Below are 13,611 nucleotides of genomic sequence, written 5' to 3'. Positions count from 1 at the left end.
GGGCTGGGAGCCAGCTGAGAAGTGCTGAATCTGGTGACTGTATTATGAAAGTGTGCCTCTCAGCAGCGGCTCTCCATCTCGCCAGACGACTGTACCCCTTTGGGAGTCTGATTCGTCTTGTGTATCCCCCAAGTTTCCCTTCACTTCAAAGCGACGTGCTTGCAAAATCAGACGACTAAATGCAAAAGTGCCACAGCCCGCTAGGACTGAAAAGCTGCCGACTGTCTCGTTTTTGCCATGTAATTCTAAAATCAGCTGGAATATAAGTAGTGTACTTACATTTCAGTGGATAGCATATAAAGCAGTATAACAAGTCATGGTATGAAATTTTACTGTGTATTGACTTTGCTAGTGCTTTTTATGTAGCCGGTTGTAAAGCAGGCAGATCTTTAGAGGAGTTAATGTACCTCCTGGAAGACCTCTGTGTATCCCCAGGGGAACCACGGCCTAACATGCTGGTTGCTAGTAAATACACTATGGAACAACTCCAGCTTTGCCTGGCAGGATCCTGCATTTCTGGGCAATTAGCTGTGGCCCTTGAGGTAGCCTCTTGCCTTTATCTAGAACAAATATCAAACCAATCTGAGAGCTTTCTTTGATAGGCTAACAAGCCTTGTAGATAAGGGGGAAGCGTGGATGTGGTATACCTAGACTTTAGTAAGGCATTTGACACGGTCTCGCATGACCTTCTTATCAATAAACTAAGGAAATACGACTTAAATGGGGCTACTTATAAGGTGGGTGCATAATTGGCTGGATAACCATTCTCAGAGAGTAATTATTAATGGTTCACAGTCATGCTTGAAGGGCATAACAAGTAGGGTTCCGCAGGGGTCTGTTTGGGGACCGGTTCTGCTCAGTATCTTCAACAATTTAGATATTGGTATAGAGAGTACGCTTATTAAGTTTGCAGGTGGTATCAAGTTGTAAAGGCTTGCAAGTCCTTTGGAGGGTAGGGCCAAATTTCAAAGTGATCTGGATAAACTGGAGAACTGGTCGGAGGTAAACAGGATGAAGTTCAATTAGGACAGATGCAAAGTTCTCCACTTAAGGAGGAACAATCCGTTTCACGCATACAGAATGGGAAGAGACTGTCTAGGAAGGAGTACGGCAGAAAGGGTGTCATAGTGGACCAGAAGCTAAATATGAGTCAGTAGTGTGACAATGTTGCTAAAAAAGCAAACATGATTCTGGGATGCATTAACAGGTGTGTTGTGAGCAAGACACGAGAAGTCATTCTTCTGCTCTACTCTACACTGGTCAGTTGGAGTATTGTGTCCAGTTCTGGGCACCGCGTTTCAAGAAAGATGTGGCGAAATTGGAGAGGGTCCAGAGAAGAGCAACAAGAATGATGAAAGGTCTAGAGAACATGACCTATGAAGGAAGGCTGAAAGAATTGGGTTTTTTAATTTGGAAGAGAGAAGCCTGAGAGGGGACATGATGGCAGTTTTCAAGTGTGTTAAATGGGTGGTACAAGGAGGAGGGAGAAAAATTGTTCTTGTCCTCTGAGGATAGAACAAGAAGCAAGGGGCTTTAACTGCAGCAAGGGGCTTTAACTGCAGCAAGGGAGGTTTAGGTTCGACTTTAGGAAAAACTTCCTACCTGCCAGGGTGGTTCAACACTGGAATAAATTTCCAAGGGAGGTTGTTGACTCTCCAACACTGAAGTTATTTAAGAGCAGGTTAGATAAACATATGGCAGCGATGATCTAGATGGTGCTTGGTCCTGCCGTGAGGGCAGGGGACTGGACTCGATGACCTCTCGAGGTCCCTTCCAGTTCTAGTGTTCTGTCATTTGACGGTATCCAAGAGTAGGTCTATTGAATCAGTCAACTTTGTGGTTCTGATCTAAGCGGACGCCCTTGCTTCTTGTGGCTCCGATAGCTACACAAGCCATGTGTCCTTTACTGCAATGTTTTGAGATCATCTGACAGTCCTCATGGCATTATAACCCCGTAGTTCAGAGCTGACTGTCATTTCTTCAGCACATACAAAGTACCTGTTGCAGAAAATCCTCCAGTGAACCCTCCACTGAACATGAAACTTCTACCAGAAGTGGAGTGCATTGAGGGGTATCATGACCAAACCAAAAACAAGCCACCTGTTGCAATAGTTAACCCATTGGCTGAGGTGGGAACAAAACTATAGTTAAGTTCAATTTTAGTAAGTTCCACAGCAATAAAACTGTTATTGGGGTGATGGGTGAGGTTCATTTAGGGACAGATCCAGTTACCTTTAGGGTACGTCTGCATTGCAACGCTGTTTTGGGACACCAGAGTATCCCAAAATCGCGTTATTTCGGGCTCACTATTCCGACGTCCCTGTAAACCTCATTCTACGAGGAGCAAGGAACGTTTTGGAATAGCACTGAAATAAGATATGCAATTTGCATAGCTCAATAAGTATCTTATTTTGAGTTACGATGTCGTGTAGACGCACCCTTAGTGCCTTACTGTGCAACCAGTCTCATTGATTAAATAGCCGTGCTCCAGGACGATGGTACTACTCTGTGTAAGTAAAAATAGTAAATCTAGCCCTCACCGCTGCAGTGACGGTGGGTCCAAAGCACACCACTGTTAGAGACCAATATCCGAGCGCCTGTGTGGACAGCTCTCGGCTTGAACAATTCGTCTTTGGCTCTTCGCTTCTCCAACTTTATTGTGAATCTTTTTCGGTGTTGTTTTCCAGGAACCCAAGGAATTTCGCTGGCTAAGCTAAACTGCTGGGACTGGCCCGACGTCTGCCTGAAGCACAACGTCACCCACTTCCCCGTTACCAAGCTGTACGAGAGGGGCGCGGGTGCCATGACGTACACAGGCATGCTGGGAACTGCAGCGCTGCTCAGGTTCCTCAGGCTGTGAGTGTCGTCTTGACGCCAGCGCCACGACTATCCCAGCGTGATCCGGAGCCATAGGCCTTTGCGTAGTAATAGCTTGAAAATCTTAATTTTGAGGCCAGGTTTGAAGTTTAACTGGTGGAGGCCAGGAATGAGCTTAACAGCTGCCCACCCCTATCCTTATAGCTCCACCCATCCATTGGTTTGACTGCCTGGCACAGTAGAGAGGCACCGTAAGTTTGTTTGCTGTTTGGAGTGTCATGTTCACGCTCCTCACCACATGCACCTCCCTCTGGGGAGAGCAAACCCTTGGCAGATGTGTCGCCATGAGAGCTCTGCTCTCCCTTCCCAGAAGCTGGCTGGCATTTCCCCTGAGGTTGCTGTCTTCTCTTGCACTCATCCTGGTGTGGTTTTTGCTTCTTGAACAGAGCTGCCTCTTTTGGAGGGGAGGGGGGCATTTTTTAATCATATTGAATAAAGCATCCCCTCCCCCCACCCCCGTCTGCTTTCATTCTTTTCTCTAGAAGCAGCATTTCCTGCCCCTTGAAGCTGAGCACAATAGAAGAGGTGGAAGAATATTTAAGTGGGGAAGTCTGGGCCGACACGTCGTCATGCCGCGGCACATCAGTTCTGGGACTCTTCCACCCTGGCATGAAAGAAGGTAAAGGTGGTGCTTTGGGAGAATGCAGGGCCGGCAGCATGAGCAGGCCCTGTCTGAGACCTGACGGGGTGGGTTTCTGCCATTGGAGAAGAGCTCACCGGTTCTTTCTTTGCTGTAGGATGTGACTGGGGATATGAGTTCACATTGAGTCTGGCCGTGTCCAGAGACCCTAAGGGTTTGTCTAGACTACAGAGTTTTGTCAACAAAAGTGGACTTTTGTCGACAAAACTATACCTGCGTCTACACTGCCGCCGAGTTCTGTCGACATAACATCGATGGAACTCCAGTTTTATTGACGGCGGTAAACCTCATTCTACGAGGCATAACGCCTTTTGTCGACAGAGTTCTCTCTACAGAAGGCGTTATTGCATCTACACTGTCCTTTGCATCTACACTGTCATGTCGACAAAGCAGCTTGCTTTGTCGACAGAACTGGATGCAGTCTAGACGCTCTTTGTCGACAGAAGCTTTGTCAACAGTATCTGTTGACAAAACTTCTGTCAACAAAAGCCTGTAGTCTAGACATACCCTAACTGAGAGCACAGCCTCGTCATACTATGGGCTGTTCAAGTCATGGGAGGCAGTCCCTGCCCCAGAGCTTACAGGCTCAATAAGTAAGACACCCAAAGGGTGAGAGGACACATAGGGGTGAAGTGACCCATCCAAATGTCCTCAGTCCTAGTTTAACACTGCAGCCACTGGACCAGCCTAGCTGTTGGGGTGCTCCTTCGGTTGGTCCCCAGTCCTGCCAAATGCTGCTCTGGACACTGATGTTGTACACCCCAGTTCTGCAAGCAGGGACTTGTGGGCTGACCCTCGTGCCCTGGTATTGACTTCAGGGCTGGGACCAGCCACCCACATGGCTCCCCTTACAGGGTCTGGGTCCTGGCAAGTTGAATCCTCCCCGTCAGAAGTTTTCTGGTGATCCTTTTCCTGTAGTTTGTGGAGTGACCTGTTACTGCTGGTCTGTTGATTGTCCTCCAAAGGAACTGATCGCCCCACTCAGGCGGTGGCCCCTTTCCTCTCTCAGACCACAGATGTTGCACTAAATCACAGCCCTCCGCAGAGGGAGCTTGGCGGTGGAGGGGGGAGAGATGTGCATGCGTCTGCCTCACCTGGCAGTGCTCTGCGAGAAATGGTGTCCAGCCAAAAGGGGCAGCCAAAGTAACAGTGCCGTGGGGCGTTGTAGGTGAAGTGGAGACTGTGCTTTGGTTGTCAGCCCTCGGTCCCACAGCTCTTAATATCCCCATGCACACACCTCCTGGGATTGAATATTCTCCTGCAAAGCCTTTTTCCCCTGGCTTGTTCTAGAATACAGGCTGCATGTGATGAATGGGGTGACACCACGCTTGTTTCATGGAGTCTGGCTTGATTGACAGTCATTCACCAGTGTGTCGCGCATCACCTCCCCAGTGGTGCACCATCACAAAATTCATTCTGCTCAGGGGTGGGGAAATGTAGAGGGAGCCCGGCTGGGAAGGGATTCTGCCTGCAAGAGCCAGCTTGGTTACGTCTGGTTCCATAGCATTCTGACCTGTGCTGCACCTGGCTTCTGCGACATACATGCACAAGCCACATTCTTATGGAAGGGGGTAAAAAATGTATATAGTGCACATCGCCTCTGTCATGGTACGGGATTGATCAGCGATAGAAGCACAGAACACTAGAACTGGAAGGGATCTCGAGAGGTCATCGAGTCCAGTCCCCTACCCTCACAGCAGGACCCAGTACCATCTAGATCATCCCTGCTAGATGAGCAAGCACCGTCTAGTCTAGATCATCCCTGATAGATGTCTATCCAACCTGCTCTTTAATATTTCCAGTGATGGAGATTCCACAACCTCCCTAGGCAATTTATTCCCGTGCTTAACCACCCTGATAAGTCGTTTTTTCCTAGTGTCCAACCTAACCTGCCCTTGCTGAAATTTAAGCCCATTGTTGCTTCTCCGATCATCAGGAGTTAAGGAGAATAATTTTCCTCCCTTTTTAGATACTTGAAAACCGCTATCGTCATAGTTAAGGTGCATTGTAGGATAGATAAGAATAGTATATAGCCCTGCTATGGAGCCAGATCCAAAGCCCATTAAAGTTAATGAAAAGACACATACGGACTCCCAGGATGTGTCTACACTGGCGTGATCTCGCGCAAAAGCGGCCGCTCTTGTGCAAAAGCTTGCTGCCTGTCTATACTGGCCGCGTGTTCTTGCACAAGTAAACTGACGTTGTAATGTATAAAATCAGGGCTTCTTGCGTGAGAACTCTGACGCTTCTGCTCAGGAATAAGCCCTCTTGCACAAGAGCTCTTCCAGAAGAGGCTAGTGTAGACAGGCAACATGAATTTCTTGCGCAAGAAAGCCCTATGGTTAAAATGGCCATTGGAGCTTTCTTGCGCAAGAGAGCGTCTACACTGGCATGGATGCTCTTGCTCAAAAGCACATGCCAGTGCAGTTGCTCTTTTCTGGAAGAGTTTTTGCAGAAGAACTCTTCCGCAAAAGAGTTTTTGCATGAGAACGCGCCAGTGTAGATGTAGCCCTGTGGATTTTGGATCAATTTAATCAGTAGAGCCTAAAGCCTTTCTCTAATGTTGGATGTGCTCATCTCTACTTTGGAACTGGGGAGACCAAGCACAAGGCCCAGCTTTTCAAAACCATCTGCCAGTTTGGAGCCAATCGAGGGTGGGACAGACAAATCGAAGCATCCAAAATGACGGGATGCGTCTAAAAAACGTGGGACCGTAAGGGACATGCTTGACATTCCATAGCACGTCAGACAGAGCAAGGACAGATCCCAGGTCTCCTGATGCTGGGAAAAGCCGGTCTCTGCTTCCTAGAATGAGGATTGGATCAGTTTTCCCATGACAAAAGTTTTGCACTTTACTCCGGAGAGTCATGATGTCATGTCTTGGCTTTTCCAGGAACCGAAGTTAGACTAACAGGATGTCCAGCTGAAAAAAACAATCAATGCACTTTTTGCACTTTTGATTAGATTGTAATGGACAACTATTCAACTATTATATGTGTTTACCTAAAGGCGTGTCTGCAGGGGGAAGTGTACCAAAATAGTTATAGTGCTTTTGCTGTAAGCCCTATCTGAACGGTCTTATTCCAGAGAATTATTCTCATGTTGCTATCTTGGCAAATTTCCCCAGGCAGCTAGCCCTTAGGACATTGTCTCTAAAGAACAGTCAGAGGGATTTCCTAGAAAAATTGGAGATCACATAGAAGAGAAACTTGATTGGATACCAATAATTGGTTGATTCTTTAAAGATGCCAGAAGCAGAATGCTTTCTTAAATACTGGCTTAGCCATGTAATTAGGAAGCACCTGCAAGACTCCTAGATGAGACAGACACAACTTCTGGTTTACTGGCTGCTCGTTAAAACATTGCCCGACTGGAGGGTTTTCAGAGGTTGCATGGAAACTGGCATGCAGCGCTGAATATTGTGTGCTGTTGATTTCCAGTCTGGCGTTTGAGCCTCAAGGGGGGAGGTCACATTTATTAGCCGTTTTCTGCAACCAGGAGCTGATAGTCTCCCCATACCACATGATTCCAGGAGTTGGGGGTTTAAGAAACACTCCCAGTGCAGGAAGACTCGCCGTAAAACGGTGAGTGCTTTGCTGCACGCTCTTGGTGACAGACGGGGAAGAGGTTCATACTGCATATCTGCTAGGAGTTCAGAGTCTCCCAACATTCACACCCGCAACTTAGTTATAACAGCAAGATCTCGCTTTTTATAGAGCACTTGCAGCAGTAGATCTCCAAGCACTTCACAAAGGAGGTCGAAAGATTATCTAAGACACAGGTGAGACCGTGACTCATCCAGAGTCACCCAGCAGCAAAGCCAGGAAGAGAATCCTGGTCTCCAGCACCCCAGTCCAGCGCATTAGCCACTAGGTCACACTGCCTTCCTTAAGCAGCTCTCCCATGTGCACAGGGGCGGAGGCAGTTGAAATCAGTGGGACTCGAGCAAGTGTTTCATTGATTTGCTGAATTGCACGATGCTTCCCTTGTTGCAGCCGTGGTCCGTCTTGTCTGTTTAGATTGTAGGCTCCTCGGGGCAGGAGCTCTTCTGCTATGTGTTTGCACAGCCCTGGGGCCCTGATCTCCACTCAGATGGCCAGGTGCTCGGGTAATTCTGCTCCCCCTATTAGTGTTATTTATTGGCCCTGTGTGCGTGCCCAGGAGCCCCAGACATAGGCCAGGACCCCACTGCGATAGGCACACAGAGTGATGGCTTCTGCCATAGATTTCCTGGGGGAGGTCCCATGAACTGGAGGTGCTGCCATGGAGCCCTGAAACCACTGGGTGTTACCGTAACACAAATAATATGGCGTTCTCTCTGGGTCCTTTTGTACCTCACCTGTTGCCTGGGAAGTGAGCGATGCCTCCGATGCAGCGTTTTAGCTGCACGGCAGGATCACGGAGTAGGCTTGGGCTGGGCAGTGAGAAAAGATTCAGAAAAGGACTAAGGGGTTGGGAACGGGTCCCATAGGAAGAGCAATTAAAAAGACTTGGACTTGTCAGCTTAGAAAAGAGGAGACTAAGGGGGGATAGGATAAAGGTCTATAAAATCATGACTGGTGTGGAAAAAGTGAATAAGGAAAAGTTATTCGCTTATTCCCACCATATAAGAACTAGGGGTCACCAAATGAAATGAATAGGCAGCAGGTTTCAAACAAACAAAAGGAAGTTTTTCTTCACTCAGCGCACAGTCAACCTGTGGAACTCCTTGCCAGAGGATGTGGTGAAGGCTAAGACTTTAACAAGGTTCAAAAAAGAGCTAGACAGATTCATGGAGGTTAGGTCCATCAATGGCTATTAGCCAGGATGGGTAGAAATGGTGTCCCTAGCCTCTGTTTGCCTGGAAATGGGTGACGGGAAGGATCACATGAGTATTACCTGTTGTGTTCCCTCCCTCTGGGGCATCTGGCATTGGCCGCTGTGGGCAGACAGGACACTGAGCTAGATGGACCATTGGTCTGATCCACTCTGGCCGTTCTTATGTTCTTAAAATGTTTGTTTACGCAGGAACAGCAAGAAGAGTTGAAAGCAAAACCTGACAGTTGTACAGGCTTGTAAAGGGGGCCTGGCACCAGTGTTCCCTGTAAACTGAGTGGTTGAGTGGCCACCCAGGAGCGATTCAGGTGCTGCCCAGCAGATTAGCAGAGCACCCACAGCTCCTAGCATGTGTTTCTACTGGTGGTGCACATCTGCACATGCCATGGGCTTGTTTAGTTTGGAAAAAAGAAGATTAAGGGGGGACATGATAGCGGTTTTCAAATATCTAAAAGGGTGTCACAAGGAGGAAGGCGAAAATTTGTTCCTCTTGGTTTCTGAGGACAGGACAAGGAGTAATGGGCTTAAAGTGCAGCAGGGGAGGTTTAGATTGGACATTAGGAAAAAATTCCTAACTGTCAGGGTGGTCAAATATTGGAATAAATTGCCAAGGGAGGTGGTGGAATCTCCCTCTCTGGAGATATTTAAGAACAGGTTAGATAGACATCTGTCAGGGATGGTGTAGACGGAGCTTGATCCTGCCTTGAGGGCGGGGGGCTGGACTCGATGACCTCTTGAGGTCCCTTCCAGTCCTATTATTCTATGATTCTATGATTCTATGGTGCACATAACATTTATTCTGCACATTAATGGAAAAAATTAGAGGGAACACTGCATGGCACGTGTCCTGCCTGGCACAGAGCCATGATGGTGGGTACAGGATGAAACACTCGTTACAGCTACAACTATTCTTTGTTTCTCTGGACAGCGTTTTAAATTATGTCTGCTGTTGAGCCAATAACAAACACCTGTCTGCAATGGGCATAATTTGTGCCTCTGTCCAGTATTATGCTGTGTCTCTCTTGCAATATGTTCACCTAACCATTATGATCTTTCAGGCGACTTAAAAGCTGGCCCATGTGAAGTCTCCTGAAAGTTGGCCAACTTGCAGTTGCCCTAGAACTTTTCCATTGCTGTGCTGAAGAGTCACTAGCGTGGTTTTCATTTACAAACAGCCGACTCATGTCCAGAGGTAACGGCAGCCCTCATCCCGAGGCTAGACATGCTACTTCTGCTCCGCGTTACTGCTGGGTAGAGTGTGATTTCACAAGACCGGGCTAAGATTGGGGAATGTTCATTGCTGGATCCTGCCCAAGGTTTCTTTCTCCAGCGAAACTCTTATGTAGGGGGACAGAGCTCTCATACTTGTCAGTTACGCTGCCTGTTAGTCCTGGGCCGTCGCTCATCGCCAAAACCAGCTTAGACTGCCACATGCTTTTAGCATCAAAGCTTTATCGGGGGCCCACTGTGCGCAGAGCTGATTGGGGGGAATGCAAGCAGAACCCCCTTTAATGTTGGATGACGAATCGCACCAGCAATGCTTATGGGAGGGTTCATTATCTTGTGGACCATCCCTTATTAATTTCATGGTTTCTGCGGAAAACACAACAGCTGCCAGCCACAAGGATCCCTCCAAAAGTGGGCTAGGCAAGGAGCTCTGCTTTGCCTCAGACAGCCCCCGAAAGGCTGGGGATCAACAGAGGCGCGTGAGAGAAAGGGAAGAGCCAGGCCACAAGCATGCGGATGAATTCATTGACATCTGATTCAGCTGAGTGCAGGCCCAGTTCAAGGAAACACCTTTGTTGGATGTAGGATGGCACCTAAGCACACGCTGAGGGCCCAGGCTCCTGTTTAAATGCTCTCTGAATAAGGTTAGGTTTGAGCACCTGACAAGGCACTTTCCATAATTGGAGTCTGTGTGTCTTGTATTCACCTGGACACTTCGTAGAAAACCTTCCTTGCCCGTCTGTCCAGTGTCCAGAGAGATTCAGATTCTCTGATTAGCAGAGCACCCACAGCTAGGTTCATTGTTTCTATGGGTGGTGCACATTGGCAAATGCCTCAGTGCACCTAAACTTTATTCCGCGCATGACGTAAAATAGCCGCACGAATGGAAAAAATGAGGGAGAACACTGCCGCCATCCCAGTAACGGTTTTGTATTGGTTTATACGGTCTTGTGGGAGCCATGCTGATTCCAGCACAGGACATTAGGGAGATGAAAGGTATTACCTCACCCCCTTCTCCCTGTATTGACAAAGAAGTAATGGGACGTGGCAATTCGTCTCGATTCACTGCTGATCTTTTTTGCCCTCCCTTTTTAAAGTAGTTCTTCCTCTGCAGCGTATTTTGGTTTTGCCCTGCTACCTTCAGCACAGCAATGGAAAAGTTAAGGTTGTTTGATCAATAACTTAAAGATGAGGAAATGTCCAAAAAACTAAAGTAGCACTTATCAGCTTATCATCCATGGTTTATATGCTATCTATATTACAGCATGGCCAGCTCTCACAATTTTCTCCTGAGTCTTGTGGTATCTGGTGGTTTTGCTTTAAACCCCAGCTCCTGGAGTCATGTGATTTATGGGAGAATCTCAGCTTTCCTTTAAAAAGAGTGTTTCTAGCTCTTGGGATGGAAGGAGAAGAGCATGAAAATGTGGCCGGAGCCTCCCCTAAAAACTCATAAATAGAAGGCAAAGAAAGAGAACCCCAAATGTATTATTTTTCATCCAATTTCATGCTTTACCAGGGCCTGACTCATGGTTTTTGAATGCTCAGGTTGGGTTGTGCTGTTTTTGTGTTTACATTAAAACCAAAAATGAATAGTTTGAAGCTTAGCATTGAATGAGGATTATAAAAAGCTACTTATGTGTGACTTGGCTGCATTAAAGTTGCGGCTTTAACTTTTGGAAAACCCTGGCTTCTCCTGAGTGTCGGAAATCTCTCCTTTAATCAAGAAAGTGTGCAGGATTTTTGCATTTAGGGGGGATTAAGTGTGTGAGGAGGAAGATAAAAAAATGGGAGCTACTCACTCCACAGAGATTCCAGACTGTGCTGGGTTTAGCAATAGAGCTGTAAGGACTTTGATCTGTCATTGCTAGACCTGTAGCTCACGAGATTCACCCCCACAACTGTAATTTGCAAGTTCTAATTAAATAAGCTGTTTTCTGAACCCAAGCTACCCTGGACGGAGGCCTCCCAAGTTCTGCTTACATGGCTTAGAACATTTTTGTGGCAGCTATAATTTAGGGCAACACAAAAAAGAAATTGCAGCACCGTCCTTTTTTGATGAAATTGTTGCCTGTGACTGAGCTGGTGAATGCTTTGGGGCAGAGGGCCGTCTTTTTGATCAGTGTTTGTACAGCACCTGGCACAGTGCGGTCTTGGTCCATGCCTGGGACTCCTAGACGTCCACATGATAAATAATACATCGAAAGGGTCTCGCCAAGATTTAAGGGTCAAGCCAAGTCTGAAGAAAATTGGCTCCCTGGATTTAAAGGCATGTACATTTAAAATCAGTAAGGCGATATGCTTTGTGTTGGCCTTCCATCAGGGTGTTGGTGTTCCATGTTATTGGTAATTGCTTGTATTGTCATAGTGTCGAGGAGTCACCATCATAGAACAGGAGGTGCAAAACAACAACCTCTGCCCCAGACTTTGCCGTTGCTGCCAACAGCGTGTGACTGTAGGAATGCTGAGCTGGACCCAGTGTGTCCTGAGCAGGTGTTTGTCCGACCTGTTCTTAACAACTTCAGCCTTCAAAAACTGGGACGCCACCCACCTTGAAACCTGTTCTCGCCTGCCCTCTCTGATACACGAAGGGAACAATACACTTTTCTCTGGGAGGTTTGTTTACTTATTTATGTGCTTTTACAGCACGGGAAGCGTTTGTAGAAGCGGGAAAGGAGCTCCGGGGATGTGTGACGACAGGACTGTATGCTGAAGATGACGCGTTGGTGCTGTAAGTGTCTTGGTGTGGGGTGGTGGTTGTTTTTTAAATTTTGGGTAAGAATATGAACTGATCTGCATTTCAGCGAATTCTGTTGTATTTTAAGGACAGTATTCCACCCCCCCCCCCTTCCTCTCCGGGGCGTCACTGTAACTGCTCAGATACGGCTGCCAGCCCTAGTGTAGACAGGGCCATAATACCAGCCCGGCTCTGTAGACAGATGGTCAGCACCTTCCATTTGAGGAGAGATTAGTGAGACTGGGACTTTTCAGCTTGGAAAAGAGACAACTAAGGGGGGATAGGCTGTGAAGGCTAGGACTATAATAGAGTTTAAAGAGAAGCTAGATAATTTCATGGAGGTTAGGTCCATCAAAGGCTACTAGCCAGGGGATAAACTGGTGTCCTTGGCCTCTGTTTGTCAGAGGCTGGAGAAGGATGGCAGGTGACAAATCGCTTGATCATTGTCTTCGGTCCACCCTCTCTGGGGCACCTGGTGCTGGCCACTGTCGGCAGACAGGATACTGGGCTAGATGGACCTTTGGTCTGACCCAGTACGACCGTTCTTATGTTCTTATGTATAGGATAATCATGACTGGTGTAGAGAAAGTAGATAAGGGAGTGGTATTTACTCCTTCCCACAATATGGGTATGTCTACACTACCCCTCTAGTTCGAACTAGGGGGGGTAATGTAGTCATACAGAGTTGCAAATGAAGCCTGGGATTTGAATTTCCCGGGCTTCATTTGCATAAAGCCGGCCGGCGCCATTTTTAAATGTTGGCTAGTTCGGACCCCGTGCCACGCGGCTACACGTGGCACGGACTAGCTAGTTCAGACTAGGAATAAGAAATCCTCCGGAAAAGGCTTTATTTTCCGGAGAATAATGTCTAGACTGGCGCTTTTCTCCGGCTTTTCCCCAAGCCGGAAAAAAGCGGCAGCCATGTTAATGCAAATGCCGCGGGGGATATTTAAATCCCCTGCGGATTTGCCTATTCCAAAGTCTACTTTAGCATCCCTTTTCCGGAAAGGGGTGCCAGTGTAGACGTAGCCTTGATGTCTCAATTTGAAGGAGTTTTTTCCCCTCTCCATTGCTGAACTTTCTCTTCCTTGTCATGTCACAATCTTGCTAGTTCTCTAGTCACAGGATGAGGATGACCACAATGGTACCTTCTGACCTTACAGTGTGGGAGTTAAGCTTAGCCTGCAAATGCTTTGCTGTATCCTGAAGTGCTCAAGACCTTCCAGAATTGAGACCCTGATGACTTCAAATCTCTCTCCCTCCTCAGCCTTCCCCCACGGGGTATTTAGTCAATCTCACATTTCTGCCTAGTCCCTAA

General features: G+C 47.4%; 1 protein-coding gene across 7 annotated transcripts in view; it reads left to right on the top strand.

The window, feature by feature from the left end:
* Positions 1-13,611, top strand: part of TXNDC16 (thioredoxin domain containing 16) — a 71,863-nt gene that overhangs the window by 41,625 nt on the left and 16,627 nt on the right. For all 7 annotated transcript variants that reach the window (XM_075926203.1, XM_075926206.1, XM_075926205.1 and 4 more), the window contains 3 exons: positions 2,688-2,856; positions 3,360-3,496; positions 12,203-12,287. In XM_075926203.1, coding sequence (XP_075782318.1) covers positions 2,688-2,856; positions 3,360-3,496; positions 12,203-12,287 — 391 coding nt within the window. The remainder of the gene's footprint in view (positions 1-2,687; positions 2,857-3,359; positions 3,497-12,202; positions 12,288-13,611) is intronic.

The sequence above is a fragment of the Pelodiscus sinensis genome, chromosome 4 (assembly GCF_049634645.1).
Source record: "Pelodiscus sinensis isolate JC-2024 chromosome 4, ASM4963464v1, whole genome shotgun sequence".
NCBI classification, from domain to species: Eukaryota; Metazoa; Chordata; order Testudines; family Trionychidae; genus Pelodiscus; species Pelodiscus sinensis.
Note: the sequence above shows the minus strand (reverse complement) of the source record. Positions and strands in the feature narration are given on the sequence as shown.